This window comes from Antedon mediterranea, chromosome 1 (assembly GCF_964355755.1).
Source record: "Antedon mediterranea chromosome 1, ecAntMedi1.1, whole genome shotgun sequence".
Taxonomy (NCBI): domain Eukaryota; kingdom Metazoa; phylum Echinodermata; class Crinoidea; order Comatulida; family Antedonidae; genus Antedon; species Antedon mediterranea.
The window spans coordinates 23,980,719-24,000,983 of NC_092670.1; the positions used below are offsets into that span (position 1 = coordinate 23,980,719).

Below are 20,265 nucleotides of genomic sequence, written 5' to 3' on the forward strand. Positions count from 1 at the left end.
CAGATAATTGTGACGCTGGCGCACAGAATAGCTTTCTAAAAACATAGGTTAATTAATGTTGTGACATTCGTTGCAATTCACTATATATTTCACTAAATTGCATTGTGAATGGTAATGTGTGTTTATCATCGTGATTTCTCAAATAAAAAGAATACTTAAATTAAGGCAAAGTGCAGTGGGGTAATATGTTTCCATTTTGTTTTTCTTATTTGAAATTGCCATGGGAAACAAATTGCATTTTAAAATGCTTCACGTAGATACTTGAAAGTCGATCATTCACGTGATAATAAATAATTATATATTGAATTTTTATTTATTAACCTACTAATATGTGTAGATCTACTTGAGAATACTTCTCAAGTCGTCGGTAATTATAACGATGCCACAAAACACTGTGGTCACTTTCGTAGAGATTGTTTAAGATAAAAACAGAAAGACTCGCTGTTCTGTTCAGAATGATTTAATGTGTTTACGGTGTTTTCAGAAGAAATCCTTATTTCGTGTTTGTCATCTAAATAATACAATTACAAACTTGACAGAAGAGCAAAACAAAAAGCAGGCTATAATTTTAAAGACTTGTTCACATGGCAGGTTTAATCAGTGTGTGCAACACGTTTCTTTCAATAACTAGTCATTATTTTTCTAGTTGTTTACCTGATGTTTTAACTCTTACTGGCATTAATCTCACCATGCCTTCGTCTGTTTTAGTTTGTAATGTTTAGAGCTTACAATGTACAATTCCCTCGTCATGAATGTAGCAAGCGATTGAATGTTTTAGAACTTGCAAAGTACATTACCCTGCGTTGAAATGTAGCAAGCGATTGACTGTTTTAGAACTTGCAAAGTCGGCCTACGATACACTACCTTGCTCTTTCTGAAATGTAGCAAGCGATCGACTGTTTTATAACTTGCAATGTCGGCCTACAATACAATACCCTGCGTTGAAATGTAGCATGTGATCATATGTTTTAGAACTTGCAAAGTTATGCCTATAACGCTGTCGTGAATTGTAGCAAGCGATCGTCTTACTATGTACAATACGCTCTCATATGAATTTTAGCAAGCGATCGTCTTGCTATACAATCTTATCTATACTATCTTATTTAAAATGTAGCAAACGATTGTCTGTTTTATAATGTGCTATGAATACTTTCTCTAATAGGAATTGTAGCAAGCGATCGTTTCTTTTAGAATTATTTACTATGGACACAATAAGCTTGGAATGTAACAATTTCAATATTCTCTCATAATTCTGTAACCAAAGCGTGTCAGAAGCAGCGGAAGAAATAACCCCTTTATTTTAAGGATCAGGCGGTTTATCTGACAAGATTGTTTAAAGTAAAGGCGTACTCTGTATATCTTATTTTAGATTTTACCTTCAAATAAATGTCAACTAATATCCTAACATTTAGCTAATACAGATTAATGTTTGTACATTAGGCTTACAACTCGCGAGCGAATGTACTATTTCTAACCTCATTTTATTAAAGAGCATCTTATTAAACATTGGTGAAAGTTCAAGCAAATTTGTAGAAAACGCTTGATACATTATGTCATTTCTAGAAATGAAAGTTTTGATTACAATTGTGTTGTCTTTTTAAAATTAGTATACATTGTGTATAGAAAGCCAAATCCACCAAATTCATTCTTAGTGAATTTGTCTTTCCAACTTCTGTGCAACATGATTCAAAACAATCTGGAAATATGTCTTCTTTCAAAAAATGAATTAAAAAATATATATTGGTTTTCTCTCCAATAATTAATATACAGTAAAATACAGAGGACTCCTTTGGGACCAATATAGGATGTCACTGAAAAGGAGTTGGTCGCAGTGTTATTGCTCTTTTTTTCTCAGGTTAGTGTCCCCTGAAGGAATCAAATTGTTGCATTCTGGTGGGTTGTTACATTACTAAAACGCGATACTAACATTCTGTCTATTTTCATTATACTGTATATTGCTTTTTTTGTTTGTTTGCAAAATGAATGTCTTATAATCTTAAACAGAAACACATCCTTAATCGTTAATTTTTTTTCAATACATACCGTCTGAACAGATGCTGTTTTTGTTTTGTATGTCTCCTTAATTAAAACAATCCACAGGACAGTCCTCAAGGATCATACCTAATAATCTTGCAAGCACTCAATTGAAATTAATATTTGATACTCTTTTAAACTGAGACGGGTAAATAAACCAATGACGAACGCTCATTTCGCATTGGCGACTGAAACGGATCTTGCGTGATAATTTGTTACAATTTGCTATCCATTAAAATCGATCGGATAAAAACATGTGATAAACAATACAAATGAGAAGTAGTAATTTTTTCAGAGAATGGAATATTGATTACTTATCGATTAGTATCCATTATTAACATCACTAATAATAATATTAGGTATAATGTAAATGTATGATCCATTTTCTGAAATTGTCTATGTGCCTTTTATCTCATGAATAAAACTGTAAAATGTAGTAACACTGAAAACGCCTACCTTATCGTGACCGTTCTGCTTACTTCTCTTTGGTGATTAATCAACTAATGTAAGGATCTATCTCTTCCCCCAGACCTCAGAAGTTAGGACACACAGGGGGTTTCCACAGGATGCGTGTTGCATGATGTCCGCCTCCTCGATGTGTGTAATCCCCGAGTTTATTTTGCTAGGAATTGTCAGGAGCAATAATTAATAGATCATGATATTGTCATTTTCAAATCTGACTTATTTTGATACCTCCTACCATCACTACCCCCTCCCACAAACAAAGCACAATCCAGCGTAGGCGTGTAATATACAAAGGAATTAGAGTTTTTCTATAACGAATTGATAACTTGAAATGTAACCAAAAACATTCGCGAGCTTCCGTTTCAGGACGAAGACTAAAAACGAACGTAAAAATCGATCAACAAGTAAAGAGACAAAAGGAAACATTATGAGTTTTTACATGACATAGATGGACTAAACATGATGACATGCTGTATTTCATCCTATATTGGTGATCGATGATGAACAATATCTGATCAATAAAGCCTACATATTTGAATCGCATCTCATATCGGAATAAATAAAAAACAAGTAAAACAAATAATCTACATATACACTTTTATTTCTTATAATAAAAAACAAAGCATTATATGAGTACCATCAACAAGTCACAGTTAGCAATAGACGATAATATACAATTATATAATATTATATAATACGTCATTTCCGTTTGTACATCACACTTAATATTTCTTTAATATATTATTATTACGACATTGTGAATTTTAATAAAATATAGCATTTGAAATATGTCCTTTGTTAAATTTGATTTTGTTTATTTCAAATAAGGAGCAGCTTTACCACAAATAGGCCTATGTTACACCCTTTGCTATTTTTATAAACTAGCATACAGAAAAAAAAAAGCAATAACAATTTAAATACCTTATAGTTAGAAAGAATGAACAGCTTTACATCACACTGATTATTATATTGGTCAAATTACTTTTTTTGCCCATTTAAATACGTGTGAACCAAACCTAGATTAATTTATTTACATGTGGTATCCTATTTTAATTAATCTACTGTACTCGTGTGTCTTATAGGTGAACATTTTTGGTCACAAACAGTATCTATCCGATGTTTTACTACTTTTACGTCTACTATGACGTCGATGTAGAAACTGTATTTGTAGTATTCTTAATAATTTCGTTTACGGTTTTCTATCCAAAAGAAGAATAAGATATTTGGAAATGTTCTTTTTTTCAAACCAATAATTAGTAAGCTAACCTTGACAGTTTCGCTGTCCTGTTCGGACAGCTTCTTCAGAATTTCTGAAGAAGCTGTCCGAACAGGACAGCGAAACTGTCAAGTATTACTGCAAACCAGATGAACATTTTCAATCAGATTATAAGATTAACTAAAGAAGAATTAACATATTATTAATAATGATATGTTTAAAATATGAATATAAAAAAAATATACATGTAACCATAGATACATTCATGATGTAACCAAACATATATATATATATATCTGCTGCTGTAAATGAGTTAATGAGTAAATAAAACTGGTGGGGTTAGTGTTTATTTTACGTATGTGATTGTTGTATGCATAACAAGTTTCTGATAAATTACACGATTCAGATTTGACTTCAAATCCTTTGATAAAAAAAAGGCTGTAATTATAAATTGAGGCCTATTGATATAATTAAGATATTTATTTATAAAAAGTGTTTGAATATGTTGTTTTCAGATGTATTTTTGATGTAGAATTGAAAACTTTGAGATGTATAAGGTAAAATGATTGACTGTAGTGTAAGTTCTGTGTTTTTACTGTCTGCCTGAAATGTATTTTGCTAACCTTTGACATACTGACCTTACCTTTGACATCAGTTGTCGGGCAAATTTAAACGGCATGTTAACAATGAGTGTGGAATATATCTTCTAATGTCGTTTATTGATTATGTGTATTCAGACATCATTTTAAAAGAATTAGTGAGGAGAAAGAATGTTTACAGCAGACATACCAACTAAGTAAGTTATGTGTGTTTATTTCGTTCTTATTAAATACATAGAATTCCAATCATGGACTTTTTAGGCCCTACATATAAGTTTCCCTTGCACTTTATTAGCCGATTCGAGGCATCACTGTTGCGCGTACTTAGCTGTGTGTGTGTCTTCATACAGCAGTGCTTATACCATTATGAATATGGCCTAGCTGTTGTTTTGATTATTTTTCATCTCCCATGGAGGAAATATATAAATATAAAGACTTTGTGAGTGTGGTATGTTCTTAACAATTATAGAAATGAATTTTGCGGGCTCTTGCTCAAAACCGTATTTTGCCATCATTTTGTATCTGAAGATTTTAATATTGGAAAGTGTTGACCTATATTTATAAAAATAATAGATTGTACAATTAATCTTTGATTTTAAAATGCCTATAAGTATCTTATGGGCCATATGCAATTTACCTATCAAATCTCCAGTGTCTAATGTATCACTACGCTTACTGCTTTTACCATTATTACCAGGCTCTCTAAAACTTACTGCAATAATAATAATAATAATGTAATTTATAGTTAAGAAAAAGTCAGATAAATAATTCTTTATTATTATTCGTATTGAATTTCACAATAAATCCATTATAAGAGGTTTTATGAAATCGAGATGACACTCAAATTCATAACGCAATAAAAGCAAAATAATTGCGTTTTATTTACAAATTGTAAATTTAATTTCATGTTTTATAAAAGAATGTTCTTAATTAGGCAACATTCTAGTTCAAGTTTATGAATTGAGTGCAGGACCTACATCAGACCTACATTAAAGATTTACTGTCCCCTGAAAAATAACTTTCACATTTTTTTTTAATATGCCATTTTATTAATGTCACCTAATAGTTATCCATTTTGACAAAAAATTGGATCTTAAAACTATTTATTTACCTGAAAAACTGTAATTTTAAGCAAAAAGTGGTCAAATTGGCTGCCAACCAATGGTTTTTTGGTTGAATTTAACCATTTATTATGTTATTTTATAATAAGTGAAAACATTATTTTTTGGGGGTTTATTTTTATACGAAAGTGATTAACTTTATTAAAACTACAACATAACCTATTCAATGTCTTATTTAATTAATCTTCATTTTTCATGTTTCTGGGGGACAATACATCTTTAATAATCTAAATATACAACTTCTTAGCGGTCTTTTGAACATAAAGTGATTTTTATTTTCGTTCCTCTACAACCATAATAACATAAACATAAAAATAATTGCATATTGTAGTTTATGTGTTGTTTGGTGTAATTTCAAACGTTGTTGATGATGACTATTTTTGTAAGAGAAATTTAATTAAACCAGTTATATAACTGTAGCGCTATTAGTAATAGTGATATTTGTTTTACACTAATAATGGAACAGCAACGATTTATGTTCTATTATGGTCATTGTGAAATTAGCTTTTGGAATTAACCATTCCTTCAAACCATTCACACAGAAAGACAAATTGTGTTTCATAATAAAAAGTTGAAAGTCAAACTGAAAAAAAGACAGTTTCCAATCAATATATTACATTACAGCTTTTATATAATAGTAATACTAAAATACATCAGTATAAGCATATGTCGTTAATACAGAAAATGATGATAACCAATTCTAGAATGACGGATAGCATTGAGCCCGTAACGATTACAATTTTTAGATGGTTCATCATTAGTTGAGAAACGAATATAGCCTATAATGACATTGTGCAAATCCAGTTTGGATTAATAATCTCATATTTAGGCCTAATGTATAGATATTAATTCCGTAAAAAATTACGTAATATCTCACCGAATCTTCTGAAATTACGTATAATATCTCACGGAAGATAACAATTCAATATTGTCCATATTATTGTGACCATAACATTTATGGTAATACCAAGACATTTTAGTTGAAGACATAATTAAAATTATCGTAATATATATATACCACGGTCATAAAACAAATTCGGTGATATACTGAAAATATATTAAATAATTTGAAACGATAGGATGAGGAAATCTGTGAGAGTGAGAAAAAGCCCCAACTGAGATTCGAACCCGGAACCTTCTGCTTGATTTGCAGATGTCCTAAACATAGTCATAGACCACTAGGGCTTTCATTGTTCAAATCCGATTGGATAGCGACTCTGTGGTACAGTGGAACAGCACTAGTCCCTCAATTGTATTGTACGCACGCGCACCAGAGATCAAATTGATACGGCCTCATTTTATAGTAGGCCTATACATATAATATACACAATATATTAGTACAATACTTTTATACTTTTTACATTGAGCAGCTTGATTTGCTCAACATCAAACAAAAACCTTATTAATAAATGTTGTATTTGTTTATTTTTTACATTTTTACAAATCTATAAAAACCTGAAGGTGTATTTCAGATTTAAATTGTAAATATTTTACATTTATATTTCGTCTTTGGGCACTTTGGTATACGGGCTACCTGTACACGTTGTTGACGTCATCATCGTCATAGGTGCTAGACGATAGTTGTTCCTGGGTTGGTTTGAATCGTCCAATTCGTCTCGATTAGCGTGTCTATTCCTTGAGCGTGGACATGTTACAGAATGATATTTCTTACGGATATAACTCCCTGCCACTGAGAAATCCTCCTGCTCATTGGACAAGCATGGCCTAGCATGCTGGTAACTCTTGCGGAAATTATCACTCAGAAAACCATACAAGATTGGGTTGGCGCAGCTGTTGATGTAACTGATGACCGTAGTGCCATCCATCAGCATTCTAAAGAGTTTCTGCGTTGATTGCGTTGCTGTGATCGATTCAAAATCAAAGACAATAAATGAACGAACAATGTAAAATGGTGACCAACACAAAAAGAAAACAACTACTATTATCATAACCATGTTTGTTACTTTCCTGTTCTTCTTGCTTTTTCCCGTACGAGCAGTAACTTGTCTCAACCGCAGCAGCAGAAGAAAGTAGCTCATCATGGTGATCGCTAGAGGAATAAATAACCCCAATATTACTGTATAAATGTACATAGCTTTAGTCCATATTTCTTTATCGCCATAACGACTAAACTCAAAATAACAGTATCCATCGTCATGTTTTATCTGCACCAACAGTGGCATTGCTATAACAATTGATAAAATCCAAATCCCGAGGCAAACACCGACAACAATAGGAAATCTTCGATATTTTCCGGCTTGAGCCGGATGACAGACAGCAAAATACCGATCGACGCTCATCGCAGTTAGAGTGTACACACTAGTAAATTGATTTAGGGCGTCGATTGAATAAGTTAAAAAGCATGCAACCATGCCAAATAGCCAGTTATCTTTCAATATTGAGATTGCAAAAATTGGCAAACTCATAAGAAAAATTTCGTCTGTAATAGCAAGATTTAAAATATAGCAGTTTGTAACAGTCTGCATCCGGGCAAAACGTAGAATGACGTAAATTACGAGTCCATTTCCGATTACACCAACAATGAAAATAAGTATGTACACTGAGAACAAAAAATATGTCCATTTTTCAAAAGATCCAGTGTCCATCGTGTAGTTGCTGCTGATATTATCGAAAACCGACTCCATTTTGAATTGGCGGCGTACAAAGACGATGTGAACGAGCTTATCACAGTTGAGTTTATTGTTTACCAACAGACAGCATTTTCATTACAGGTTGAATCACTCTTTTCTTAACAATATGTTTATCATCAAATCTATAATGAAAAAAAAAAAAGTAGATATTTTAGAAGGTGGGGTCGAGATTGAGAGTGTTTATTAAATCATATACAGTGCATGTTTTATGCAGTAGAAACAATAATCAGGGTAATGCTGATTGATTATGTAAATTATTCATGAAGATGATAGTTATAGTTTATACTGATTATTAATGTTTATTAATAAATAATTATGAATATGTATTTTCTTTTCTATTGTTATATATTTTGCTTTAATTTTGTATTACGGCCTCACAGAAGAACGTTTCTGGTGACCAGGTTTTCTATTACAAAAATAAAGATATTATTATTATTACTATTACTACAGTAATAATACGAAACACCATAGTAAGGCGCTTCATTAAATAGCACATTAAGCATATATTACTTTTTCATTAATTTAGATTTCATTGTTCCTTCTTCTGCATTGCATTTCATTATTTTGAAAAGCACATTACGCGGTAAAACGACAAAGAAAGAAATTGATTGACTCTAAGAATTAATTATTTTGTTTAATGATTTCAACGAACAGAGCGGCTACATTTTATAGAAAACTGTTTTGATCACAAATTATATTTTTCTCTTTATAAGCTAGTGAATAGATAATATAATAATATAATAATAATAATACCAGATTTATATAGCGCCCTTTTCATGAGTAATCATGCTCAAAGGCGCTTTACAAGCATTATTACCCCAGTATTTTTTGGGATCAAACACGTATGGAAACATACTCCCATAATGCAGCCGGTAACCAGCGCAGTTGTGTCTAGATCTAACTGGGTACCCATTTATACACCTGGGTGGAGAGAGGCAACGTAAGTAAAGTATCTTGCCTACGGATACAAGCAATGCGGCGAGAGTTGGATTCGAACCTAGGTCTGACGATCGGTAGTCCAACGTCCAACACACTGCACCACACGCCGGCAGAAAAATGTCTTTAAGCACTGTCTATCTCCTCGCAATTATAAGCGGCTATTTTGCATTGTATTGTTTTTCCCAACGTGTTAAATCAGAAACCACGATACAGCCCACCAGAAGAACGTGTTTGTCACTGAGAGGGCTGCCCTGTTTGATCTTTTATCAAAACAATATTATTAATCGCATACAATCCATGAAATGTAAAACAAAAAACAATTTAATAACCTATTGTATTAATACATTGTATATTCAGTTTTTACATTTTTAAAGGTCGTAAATTTGTTCTACTGATTTAAAAGTCTAAAATGAATAATAAACAAAATAACAAACAATTAGGGATTGACCTTCGTTCCCACATAAAATGTTAACGAAATCTAAGCATAATCTGTGGGTTTTTGGCAAACACGTCCGTATTACTGTTCGGCGTACAAAATGTATGCAATCGGGCGCCACAGTCCTTGTATAGCTTGGTTCCCCACTTTTGATTGGTTCCGGCAGTTGAGACGCAACTGAAGGACGTAACGCAACGTACGTGAGTTGACCATTTACAAGCGATGGCTTATTCGAACTGTCGCTTGTCATTGGTGAACACGCTTACGTTGCGTTTACGTCCTGGCGTTGCATCCAAGTGAGAACCAAGCTTAAGACGCAACACGACACAAGGACGTAATCGCAACGTACGTGAGTTGACCAATTACAAGCGATGGCTTATTCGAACTGTCGCTTGTCATTGGTCAACAGGCTTGCGTTCCGTTTACTTCCTGGCGTTGCATCCAAGTGAGAACCAAGATTAAGACGCCACACAAAGACGTAATCGCAACGCAAGTGAGTTGACAATCAACCGTTCTGATAATCCATTGCTTGAAGCTTAAAGCGTGGTTCCCACTAGCGACGCAACGTAATGCAATCTACGCAACGTAATCAAATCTAAGAATTGTGTTTGCCTCCGCCTGCGTGAAATCAAACCTGCGATGTTTGCAGTACTATTGCGTCGTTGGTTCCCACTTGTGATTACGCAATACAGCACGTTTGCGTCAATACGTAGCTGAGTTGCGTTCTAGTGGGAACCACGATTTAAGGGTATGAATTGAACATAATAGCCGTTACAGGGAGATCACGCTCATCAACAACTAGTCTTTTTTAAAAAACGAATCATGACAATAAGTTATCGTAGTATGCCTTGTGACCAGCAAATTAACACTAAATAATTGAATTATTGGAACTCGGGTCTCTTTCGTAATCTATTGTAAAACTGACTGTTATACTAATATTATTATTAAGAAGGCGACCCAAGTCTTATAAACAAACTTTCGACTCTCCGTAAGAAGAAGTATGAGAAAGCATGAAGCAGGCTGTACGTATATTAGGGGTACGGTACAGGTAGGCCTAATTTATTATAGGTGTACGGTACTAAATACTCCTCCCCATATAAAAAAATCACCAAATAAAATGTTCTAAATATAAACACACAGCAACTGCACTATTTTACTTACGACCAACTCGAGAGTCAACAGGCTAACAAGAATGTCCAATACTGTTATTGTATTGTAAGAATTGCGAATAAATACTCTCAATTAATGTACAATATATTAAAAAGTTGGGTGGACAAAAGAAACACATCTATTAGCAGTACCACACTCATTCGTTCTCTCGCTGATCAAACGTCCAATTAGATGAGATTCACAATACAGTATTGTCTGATTGTGATAAAGCACGCATTACGCGCTCTCCAGCCGTTACAACAAAACTGAGAATCCCACTCACACGTGATTATCAATATACACTTATCGATGAATTACATTAATTAAACAATAGCCTTATAGCTGTCACTGAACGTGTATTGTAAAAATGGTAAATATCACTGTAACAAATAATTTGGGACCTCAATGAAAGTCTGGTTTGAGGCGAGCTTCTGGTATCCGAGTGTCTATTGATAGAGTGGACTGTATTCGAATTGTTTTTTTTTTGTCCATGTGTTTTAAGTATTTTCTTCTTGTAATACCCACTAATGGTATTTTTCTTGATTTATTTCGTTGTTGTTATTTTTCTATGCACTATTATTAGAAATAAATGTTAATGAATTAAATGCTTTTTTACATCGTTTAACGTAAAATAATTATCATCAGAAGAAGTATAATATAATAACAGAGAGATACGTTCTGAACGCACAGAGTTGTTTTATTTGCTGTGGCATTAACAGCATAGGGTAGGTTACTGCATGCAATAACAACAACAGTGAAATACTTAGAAGAACCATCATATAAATCATTGAAAGTATCAACAGTATTATTATATTGGTAGATAGAAAAACAAGATATGAATTATCAAAACAATGCAACAATGGCATCAGCAGCTGATTGTTGTAAACGAAATGAAATGAGTTTTTCTGCTGAATAACGAGATAGTTATTAACACAATGTATCTGATTTGAAAGCGTAACATGTGAAAATTTATAGTTAATTACACGATCATCTTTGCAACAGGTAGTAATTAATTCTCGAGGTCATTTCGAGGTCATCGTTAATTTTGTTGAACTAGTAATCAGGTAAAGAAAGGAGAAAAATGGAAAGCTCAATCCAACAAGAGTTGTAATTATCATCATTGATCCAAAAAAATAAACTCTAGTGCCTCGCATGTGACACGCATAGCATATAATATTAGTGAAGTATTTAGCAAATTAGAATATTCAGCATTTGAAAAATACACGATTATCCAAGTTATGCTAAATGACTGATGCACATATTTATTTAAAATATGTCTTATTTGGTAAGTTAATTTTTTTTTTTACATTACAAAAAAAACCCTGGAATATAATTAATAACATTCTCCGTAAACACCACAAAGACGCTACCTAGTTATTTTACAGATAATGGTACAAAAATTACTGACCCATCTCAAATTGCCAATAAATTCAATCGCTATTTTACTGATATTGGACCTAAACTTTCTTCTAAAATTTCGGCTACTCATGACAACTTTACTGATTATCTAAGGAATCCCACTCAAAATTCAATTTTCTTCCAACCTAAATCTGGTAAAGAGATTCTTGAAATAATTTCTAATCTGAAAAACAGTAAAAGTGTCGGCCTTGATGATATTGAACCCACGATTATTAAAGAAATTGGACCTTTTATTACCAGACCCCTTACCCACATCTTTAATCTATCACTAACTAATGGTGTATTTCCATCATCCTTAAAAATCGCCAAAGTAATTCCAATTCATAAAAAAAATTATTCACATTCCTTTGAAAACTACCGTCCAATCTCAATTTTTCCTTGCTTTTCTAAAATACTCGAACGCCTTATACAATAGACTTTACAACTTTCTTTCTTCACATAAATCTTGTCATGATAACCAATATGGCTTCAGAAAAAAACATTCTACCGATCTTGCAGTCTTTTTGACATTCAAAGTAAAATCTCTAACGCCTTATCTAAAAACCACCATACTATTGGCTTATTTTTGGACTTGTCTAAAGCATTTGACACTATTAACCACACAATTCTTTTAACTAAACTAAGTCACTATGGTGTCCGCGGAACTCCTCTATTTCTACTTTCTAACTATCTTCAAAACAGACAACAAATCACCTCTTTCAGCTCCTACTCCTCAGTTTTTCCCATAACCTGCGGTGTGCCCCAAAAATCAATTCTTGGTCCTCTACTTTTTCTCATCTATGTCAACGACATCATCAACGCTTCCAACTCTTTTGAATACGTCCTGTTTGTCGACGACACGAACATGTTTTCCTCCCACCCTGACTACAACACCTTAACCAGAATTTTTAATAAGGAAATAAAACATATATCTCACTGGTTTAGACTTATAGACTCTCACTAAATATAAACAAAACTGAATATATACACTTTTCTCCAAATAGAACACAATGACAATCAAAACAAAATCCATATAGAAAACACTCCTATCAAAAGGGTTACTTATTCTCAGTTCCTTGGTGTAACTATAGATGATAACTTAAACTGGAAAACCCATATAATAAATATAACTAATACAATTTAAAAAAACATCGGTGTCTTAAAAAAACTTAAATATATTCTACCCTCTAATATCCTCTTTTCTTTATATAACACATTAATTTTACCTCATCTATCCTATTGTAACATTGCTTGGGGAATTACAGATACTACAAATAAAACTCTCTGTCCATGGACTTCCACACATATTTCTAAATTAGACAAACTCTTTAAACTCCAAAAACGGGCTATTCGCTTTTTTACCAATTCTCACTATATAGCCCACACAAAGTCCATTTTCTTTAAACTTAATACCCTAAACATCTTCGGAATTCTATCAGATACCGTAACCATGGTCCTCTAGTATGGAATAATTTAAGTCAATCCTTACTAAATACTAATAACTTAAATATATTCAAATTCCTTTTATCACAATACAGATCGCATTAATAAAACTTTTTCATTAAACTTATTTTTTCTAACCTCCTGCAAGTATATATGATAGTACATATGCTATACCCTTTACGTTTGTCCTCTTGTTGTGTTTGTGTTGTCCTGTAGCGTAATTGTGTATTAGAAATATATATATATATATATATTATATTATTTCTACTACTTTAATTAATTTTTAATTATTGTTTATTGTATTTGATACAATTATTAGTGTATTTTGTACTGGTGAAACCAGGCTTAAAGCTCTATATTGAGCTTATTTGGTCTTTTCCAGGCTTTGCATTTTTTTCATTTAATACCTTGAATTATTCTGTAAAAATATTAAGTTTGATGCATTGTGAAATAAAAACGAACGAACGAACGAACGAATTGGTGACCCGTTCCCAGTACCTCGTTACAATGTGTATTTTGTACGTATACTGTAGTGTCTTGTAACGAGACGCCAGGTCCATATTGTAAAATGATATAGATACTCCTCGTAATGTTTTTTTCAATTCAATATTATTTATAATTCTCATCAGGGGTATATTACTGATACTTTATTAAATTAGTTTCACCGCTTTGGCATTAAGCATTTTTTATTTCTCGAGAGGCATTGGATTAAGCTTGTTTTTTAAAATATAACATAGACAATTGACCTCACAAGGTAGGTCAGTTTCTATTACATTAAGCCTATACAAACTTATCAGCAGTCACTATGGTATTAAAGCTCGGTTCCCATCTAAAGCGTGGCTGCAAAAATCGCAGGTTTGATTTCACGCAGACGAGGGCAAACACAATTATTGAAAGGGCATTTTCTTACGTTGCGTAGGTTGCGTTACGTTGCGTCGCTAGTAAGAACCAAGCTTAACGCGTGGTTCCCACTAGCGACGCAACACAAGGACGTAACGCAACGCAACTGAATTGACCAATCACTAACTGTCTATAACTTCGCTTGTCATTGGTTAAAACGCTTGCGTTGCGTTTACGTTCTAGTGGGAACCAAGCTTTAGACATAACGCAACGTACGTGCATTGACAATCACAGGCTACAGTTGTAATGACCCATTGCGTCGTGAGTGATCTTCCTAGTTGGAAGCAAACATTGTATTCCACGCAGGGACGTAAACGCAACGCAGTAATTTATCACAAGCTACAGTTCCGCTCGTGGTTGGTCAATTATTACTTGTGTTGCGCGTACATTCTTGAGTTGCTTGGTAACCAAACAGTGTATAATATTGAGATATTATTATATAAACGCATGTATTTACGTCTTAGTAGCATTCACGATGAATAAGTATGATTATCATCTTCCATGGCACCCTAATGCAGCATTAACATTCACTCATCAATCAATGCATGGATATACTAGTGCGTTGAACTTTAGTTATTGTATGTATTCCCCTGTTCCAGTCAGTATGTTTTTTATATTTTGTGATGCATGAAATTTGATTTTATTCAAATACATACGCAACGTCAGGAATTGAGGAAAATGGTAGTAGGCCTAAACACAAACACAAAGCGACAAATTACTGTAGGCCCTTGTGATGAGTGTTTGATAAAAACTCTTTCACGTGGTAACATTTAAATATATTGCATAATGTATATACTATAATATAGTCTAAACATTATATATATTATATGCTTAGGGTATGTAGGCAGGTCAGTTCACCTGTGGAGTGAATTATTATTATTCGGGATACACAGTACGAAGGACCCAGGTAACATGAAAGTTTATAATGTGTGTCGTCCACCTAATAGGCCGGATCGCAGGTCATTTCCCAACATTTCTATTCACCTTTTCATACCCGGTAAAAATAGCAATGTCTAACGCACATCTTTCTTGTATATGTCTTGGTAGATACATTGAGAAATCACACATGTACATGCATGCAGTTGTTCCGATATCAGTTGTTACAATCTTTAGGAAACTCTATAGAGTATTAGGAACGAACCGCCATGTTTCCAGTGAATGTTTTTCAATTTAAATTCAAATGTAATTTATTAGTGAAATGTTCATACCATGAATAAACATTTGAATTGTTATGGCGAGACAAATTGATTAGTTTATGCTTGAAATGATTTCAAATGAAGTTTCATTAACTTTTTGCTTCGTGTTTAGAATAATGAACAAGTAGAATTAGTTTTCAATATTACACAATCAGAATATGTTAGTTCGGAATTAAATTAAGTTAAAGCTTGGTTCCCACTAGAACGCAACGCGAGACGTAAGTGCAACGTACATAACGCATTGGTTCTAACTAAAACGCAAGCAATCGAGTTGACCAATCACAAGCGACAGTTTGGATAATCAATCGCTTGTGTGATTGGTTAAATTGAATACGTTGCGTTACGTCCTAGTGGAAACCAAGCTTAATTTTTGTAAAGTAGGCGTTGTGAGTACGTCCGTATTGTGTTGCATCCTAGTAGGAACCAAGTTTAATAATTTGTTTGAAGAAACTGTCTCTGTGAATTCATTATTTTTTATTTTCAAAATCTAAGTCGTACAGTATATAACACTCAAACGCAACATAACGACGTATTAGTCTTGCGAAGGTGCGGTCACTTCCTAATGCTTGGTTCCCACTAGTGACGCAACATAACGCATTGCGTTGCGTCCTAGTGGGAAGCATGCTTTAGGACAATTTATACAGACAACGGTAACGGTAAACGGAAAACAAAAATAGATTCTATATGTTTTCCAATAAAGCACTAAATGATGTAAAAGCACTAAATGATGTACTTACACTAATTATTATGTTATAGAAACACAGGTGAGATTATACATGCAATTAATCATGATTGACCTAAAATATCTACATTACGTAACATTTACGTTTTAAAAAGTGAAAAACTCCAAAAAAACACCAACATATTATTCGAACTATATTATCATTATGCTTCATATCTTTTGAATTGAAAGTTGGTCAAGAACGAACACAAAGACAGATTGTTAACTACACTAGGCCTAAATGTATAATTTTATAGTAGAGCATGGAGTAATTACTTAAGGGAGGAAGGTTGTAGTCAGGAGACAAGAAACTGCAGATGTTGTTTATTGTCTCTAGACATAATACCGTAAAAGAATCGGGTACTTAAGTAAGTGTTATAAATTTACTGTGTTATTGTCTTCTATTAAGTTTCCCATGGCTTGAGTATAGGCATGAACGGATCGTAATATTTATTAGTTATTGCCGCAAAACTATGACGATTGTCTTAGCCGTTTTCTTACGCCAGCACTGATATTTCAAAGTGTTCCCGACACGTACAGTAAGCTTTTAGTCATTCCCATAATTTTCAATTTATATTATAAATAGAACACGTATAACGAGAGATATAAATACACCTCTGTCAGAATGCCTCCGAGAACTACGTATTTAATAACAATCAAACGTTTAGTTCTCCCGGGCGATAGGCTTAGAAAACTGATTTGATTAAAACATACCTCCCTGCGACACTTTACAATACACGTGATGCATACAATATAAAATTCCGGTAATACATTTTGGGTTATATTTAGGCACTTTAAAAAACAAGGCCATACATGGCTGCAGTCGCGTGCTCAAGTTAGTGTTTACCAACCAACCAACTGACCGACCAACCGACCAACCAACCAACCGACCGACATAGTGGGCTGTGAGCTGTAGACAAAATTGCCTTTAGTACCATAGGCTAATATGTATAAAACTCGATCGTATATATTTTCGAACAATACATCACTTTGTTGCAAAAACATTGGCCTATACTCCTCTTTCAATTGGCACATTAAAACAAATCCAATTCAATGTTCAGCGCACTTTAATATCCTCTGTCTAGGTTTACAGCAGACAAGACAGTGCATGATATCTTTAAAAATTAACAGATTATCTTTCGAACAAAGACTTAATTATGATATTATCGTGATTTAAACAGGCTGATGTAGCTGTCATTAGTCTATCAATTAAGGTAATGACGTGTTAGCTTAACAAACTGTTTTGGATGAATTATTGGATAAATGCAAATTATCTGTTCGCACGTTCGCATTGTTTTTATTATATAACGAATCCTAATTGGCTATTTATTTCGGTAAAAGATATTTTTGGATGCTATTCTTGGAAAACGTACGTACCTCAGGTTGTTGTTTATTTGTGATCAAACTTTAGTTTATTTTGTATAATAACAGCATGTCTAATTAGGCTTGTAAGTGGTATTTAGGTTTGTAAGTGGGATTAAACTGTTTATTTTTTTACCCTACTAAAGAGTGGTTACCACACTAGGACGCAATGGACGAAGCGTACGAAATAAAAAAAAAAGAAGCGCAATATTGAAGTCATTTGACACGTGGTTGGTTCATCCAAACTATCGCTTAATGTGATTGGCCAACTCACTTTTGCGTTGCGCCTACGTCGTTACGTTGCATCATGTTGGTTGATGGTGGGAACCATCCTTTATAGCACTCATAGAATTGAAGTATGGCGATCCTTGTTATGATGGGATGATGTATTATAGACGGATGTGGTGAGTATAATTCCAGTATACATCATTTATTGATTGATTGATTTATTAATGATATAAGCCAGCACACATCACAGATTTTATCACTGATCATACGACTATATGCAATTATATCCTTAAACTTAAAAATGAAGATTTAGTTTAATATTATTTATCGATGGATCAATCGGGATCTTTCAATACTGTATGTTATAATCGTAAAGTCATCCATTTTATTTCATTAATTGCGTTTGTTAAACGACATTACTTCCATAGAATTAACTTTGTAGACTGGCAACATTACATGTATTCAGTCTTTTCAGATTGTAGATTAATTCTTAGTTTTCCATAAATCAGCGCCTTGAATTGTTAAAACGGTAATTTGAGTAGATAAATAATAATGTACAGGTATTGATATATTTGATTGGTAATTGATTGATTTTTTGATTAACTTTCAAAATTATTTTGTTTCACTTTATATTATACTTCCAAACGTTCATTCCATTTCCTAACTCTTTCTTCATTATAACTCGCATATCAATCATGTTATTCATTCAAACATATTGCACGCAGCTAGTTTTACAAAACCGTAAACATTTATATAATAATAGATCCTACGTGTTATGATATTTGCTCTCGTATATCCGGCACTAAAATTCAAAAACAACATTTAAGTAAATATTCGATTAGGCCCACAAAAGCCAATTTGAATTGTCGGCTTAAATTTGTTCGGTCTAGTCTGCTTGACAACTGATTATTTGTATGGGTTCTGCTATTATAATAATACTATGTGTAGTTATTAGGAAATCATGGAAATATAAATTTGCATTGGCAGTTAAGTAGTGACGTCACCGTTAACCCTGGAGTTACCCTTTAAGTTCAAACATCATCACATTTATACAGCTATTAGTTTTGCTACACTCTTGTTTATTGAATTTCGTTGTATTATGCTATCTATTTTATCTACCACTGATGATGAGGCATAAGCCTATTAATTCATTTCACAATATTCCAATGTTTGTTTACCGTGTTCCTTACGTTTATTTTATACCATCGCGCCATAAACACACGAATGATTTGTTAAGGTAGATTTGCAAATAACATATTATCTGAGGACAATTTATAGGTCCGTATCGGACACTAAAAAAGTTTTATTTACACATTAATTAATCAGCAAAGGGCATGCGTACCAATATTCTAAACTCATTCTGAACTGGGATCGTACGCTATGCTGAGTAGAGATCAGCATACCAGAAAAGCAGCTGATAAAACCGTTTAAGCCAAACCTGGGGCAATATTGAAGACCAATTCATATGAAGTTTATATTAATTACGAGTTAAACCGACTTTTGCATTTTAATTCAGCACGTTATTTTGTAAACGTATATTTACTTTGGGTATTATGTTTGTTTTTGTCAGTGTGTCAGGGCTAGACTATGGCACGCGCGTTGAACAAAATGCAACCGGTGGCAAATTGCCTTCCGATAATTATCATTATTGGCCTAATTGCGGTATTCTTAACCTATATCTCTGTACTTTTTACCGAAAGTATTCTCTAAGTAAATAAGGACATGGATTATACGACGGTATAAGGTTGGAACTATATACAGACAACTATTAACCAATCAGTGAACATTAAACTACTGATAAGTAGGCCTACGCGCTAGACGATGCAATGACGTAACTATACGCATGCACTACGAATCATTCGGCAATTCACTGTACTTTTGGACTGGTCGATTTCGTCCTCGTCTTACACACTCTCCATGACTAATAAGAGTAGGCCTACCAATCGGGAATTAAAATATCCGAGATTAAACAGGTCGTGGCATACATTCACTCCATTCCCTGCGCATGCGTAGTATCAACATTATCCGTTGATAACTAATTAGACATAGTATAGCTGTATACTTTATGGCTAATAAATATAGGCCTTTTAGTGAACATGAAATATAATTCTTTCTCAACGTAATAAAAATGTGTTTTTAACGAGTTAACTTCATCGACCCGATTACACAGAATGATATGTACAAATATATCAATTTAGTTTTAATGGTGTTACATTAAGCCTATTTTCAGTGATGTAAGAAGAAATTGTAATTTTAAAACAAGAATTTAAAAAATATAAATAATTTGACACGCTGTGTTGATATTAGATGACTTCAAGAGTTTAGTTTGATTTGAATTATTAATTTAAATGATACAGTAGTATGGTGCTGCATCAGCCCATGGGACCTGCAGTATCATGCCAAGAGA

The 20,265-nt window shown here is 33.2% G+C and overlaps 1 protein-coding gene across 3 annotated transcripts in view; it reads right to left on the minus strand.

Annotated features, from left to right (window-relative positions):
- Positions 1 to 4,089: 4,089 nt before the first annotated feature.
- The window catches only part of LOC140063507 (somatostatin receptor type 2-like), a 45,132-nt gene continuing 28,956 nt past the window's right edge, over positions 4,090 to 20,265 (minus strand). For all 3 annotated transcript variants that reach the window (XM_072109855.1, XM_072109856.1, XM_072109857.1), the window contains one exon: positions 4,090 to 8,208. In XM_072109855.1, the coding sequence (XP_071965956.1) occupies positions 6,932 to 8,080 (1,149 nt within the window). In that variant the 5' untranslated portion in view covers positions 8,081 to 8,208 and the 3' untranslated portion in view covers positions 4,090 to 6,931. The remainder of the gene's footprint in view (positions 8,209 to 20,265) is intronic.